This window comes from Merops nubicus, unplaced genomic scaffold (assembly GCF_000691845.1).
Source record: "Merops nubicus isolate BGI_N331 unplaced genomic scaffold, ASM69184v1 scaffold33636, whole genome shotgun sequence".
Taxonomy (NCBI): domain Eukaryota; kingdom Metazoa; phylum Chordata; class Aves; order Coraciiformes; family Meropidae; genus Merops; species Merops nubicus.
The window spans coordinates 21,988-24,687 of NW_008617860.1; the positions used below are offsets into that span (position 1 = coordinate 21,988).

General features: G+C 38.5%; 1 protein-coding gene across 1 annotated transcript in view; it reads left to right on the top strand.

Moving 5' to 3' along the window:
* The window catches only part of RBM39 (RNA binding motif protein 39), a 23,476-nt gene that overhangs the window by 19,197 nt on the left and 1,579 nt on the right, over positions 1–2,700 (top strand). Inside the window, exon 12 of the mRNA XM_008943264.1 lies at positions 2,143–2,175. Within this exon, the coding sequence (XP_008941512.1) occupies positions 2,143–2,175 (33 nt within the window). The remainder of the gene's footprint in view (positions 1–2,142; positions 2,176–2,700) is intronic.

Genomic DNA, 2,700 nt, shown 5'->3' on the forward strand with positions numbered 1-2,700 from the left:
AAGCTAAACATTTGTAGCTGTGTACTTCCTGCATTATAGTAAATTGTCCAAAAATCCACACCTTAAAATAGCCATGAGGCTTAGAACAGTCTTCTAATGGGACAAAACATTCCTTACTTTGGGGAAGGAATGGTCAGTTTGGGAAAAAGATTGAAATTAGTAGTTACTTAGAAAAATGGAGAACACTTGGCAGGTTTTTGTTTATTTAATGCTAGCTACATTTCAAAATAAAGGCACAAATTCATTTTGTTTTAAGACCTAAAACACTTTGATAGATATTTCTATATTTCTGCTTTCCCTGTACTAAGCATGTCCTTAGTTATTCTAAACTACAGATTATATATACAGAATGTACTGAAAAAAGATCCTTTGATCTTGACAAATGTATTAATTTTAGTTTCCATGTATTTAAAAACTGCGTTTAGGGAAGAGTAAGAGTGGACAGTGAAGAGTGACAAAGAATTTCTAAGGGCTTTGAATTAATGTACAAGTGAGAGGAGGGGACTTTTTCACTCATGAGCCACAAGAAAACTCAGTTAGTTGATGAAAGATGTGGTGGACAGGGAGTTATGTTTCAGAGGTGGTCGATAACCTGTGAAACTTGGTGTCACAAGATACTGTTAGCTGATCTTCCCATGCTTAGAAAAGATTTGACACTTGGCTCTAGGCAGAACTTGAGCTGGTGATGTGTGTAGATTTGCCACATTGGGTATGGGTGGCCTGGAGCCTTTGGCTGTAGAGCCCAGGCTGAGTTTGGCAAGTTCAGCTGTATGGGATGCAGTATGCAGTTGTGCCAGAACTGCAGAGGGAGAGGTCCCTGCCCTCGTCTAACTAGAGTGACTTAGGAGATTTGGGGATTTATTACTTTTTAAAAAACATATCTGTTTACAGAAAATCTGGATCGTATATAACTAATTAGTATAAAGATCTTGTCCAATCCATGCATTTTCTGTGGAGAATTCAGACTAAGACAGTCTTCCCCAGTATTCCCACAGTATTCCTGTGGAGGTGAGGATTTCTGTGTTCAGATCCAGATGGAAAACATGCCAAATGTAACCAGTTCATGTTACAGCTCAGCCTTCAGAGCTTCCTCCCTCCATCTTTTACTTTTCAATCTTGTTCCCAGTATGTGTTCTATGAAAGTTACTTGGGAAGGCGCTTGGGGAAGACTTGGAGCTCTTACTGCCTGGTACTTAGAGAAAAAACCTGCCATTCCTGTTGGCCCTCTGCTGTTGTGTAGGAGGTTTCCTTAGAAAGGAAAAAGTACATTGAAACTTGATGCTTTCAGGTATTTCCGAGTAAGCTTGGAAGCTTACCTGGGGTCCATTGTTGCTTTCTGAACAAGTGAATGACAGTTAACTTCATTCCTCTGACTCCTTGTGTTTGTGTGAATTAAATTGGAACATAAGTAAAGACACTTACGGTTGCATTTCTTGCATTCTGAAATTTCTTGCTGGTTTAAAGTTGTTGAGTATCGTAGTCATATACTTGGAAATGGCTAAAGTCTGCATTTGTCTGTTCCCATTCCTTCAGATTGGGACAGCTATATGTTATTAAATGAGTGGGTAATGTTTTCTTGGTGAATTGAACATTCAGAACATTTGGAAAGATTTTGAATTTGAAAAATACCAAAGTAACTTGCTTTGTTATGACATTTATCTGAAAAAATAACACCTTATTCTGCTTGAAATTAAATCTGATAACTGCTTTCAGAATGCCACACTTGAGTAATTGTATGCTTAAATGCTTTCTATTAGTAAAGATGCCAAACTGCTAATGCCTGTAAGAGTTGCTGTAATTATTTTCTCATGGAACATAATGCCTTAAAAAACATGTTCAAGCACAACAAAGGCAAGGTGGAAATGATATATTGAATTAAAGGACATGGTCATGTATTCCTTCTAAGGTATTGCTTCTCTTGGAAGCATGCTTACCTTTGTGGTCATGGAATCTCTGTCCAGGACAGAATATTCCAGCTGAGAAGTTGAAATTGGTGAAACTACTCCCAACCAGAGAGGAACAGTGAGAGTGGGTTGAGGTACTTGAACAAGCTCTTAACCACAAAAAAAAAAAAAAAAAAAAAAAAAAGGAGCTAAACAACGTGGCTGGCATACTAATCACCTTTTGTATGTTTTTCTTCAGATTTGCAGACAAGACTGTCTCAGCAGAATGAAGGTAAACTAGCACTTGATAGAACTTGTCACCAGTAGGATTTGTTGCAGATGTCTATAAGTAAAACACTTCTGGTGTACAGTTTGCCAACAGCCTGAGAAATTGTACTGTTAGTACCTGTAGGAATTGCACTGTGTACGAGTACTGACTGAAAAGAGCAGAACGTAGGATGAACACTTAATCTTTTATTTGTTGCATTACCTTAATACTGGTAACGTCCCCCAGCCACTTGTTAGTCCTGGAGAACAAGTGGGTTCGTGGTTTTGTTTGTGTGTTTAGTTGTGTCTGGGTGTGGGTTTTTTCCTGCTTTAGAGATGGGGACTAGAGGGGTCATTTGAGAATCAGGACTTTTCGGTTGCTGTCCTGGATTGGTCATTTTGTAGAGAGAAGGTGGCTGTTATTTCAGCTAAATAAACAGAAACTGTGGAAAGGGCAGCTTGTAGGACAGTGGTGATCTTTAAAAAGTTGTGCTGTGATGATGAGCAACAGTATATGGCAACAAATAATTTCATAGTTATGGGGAAAGAG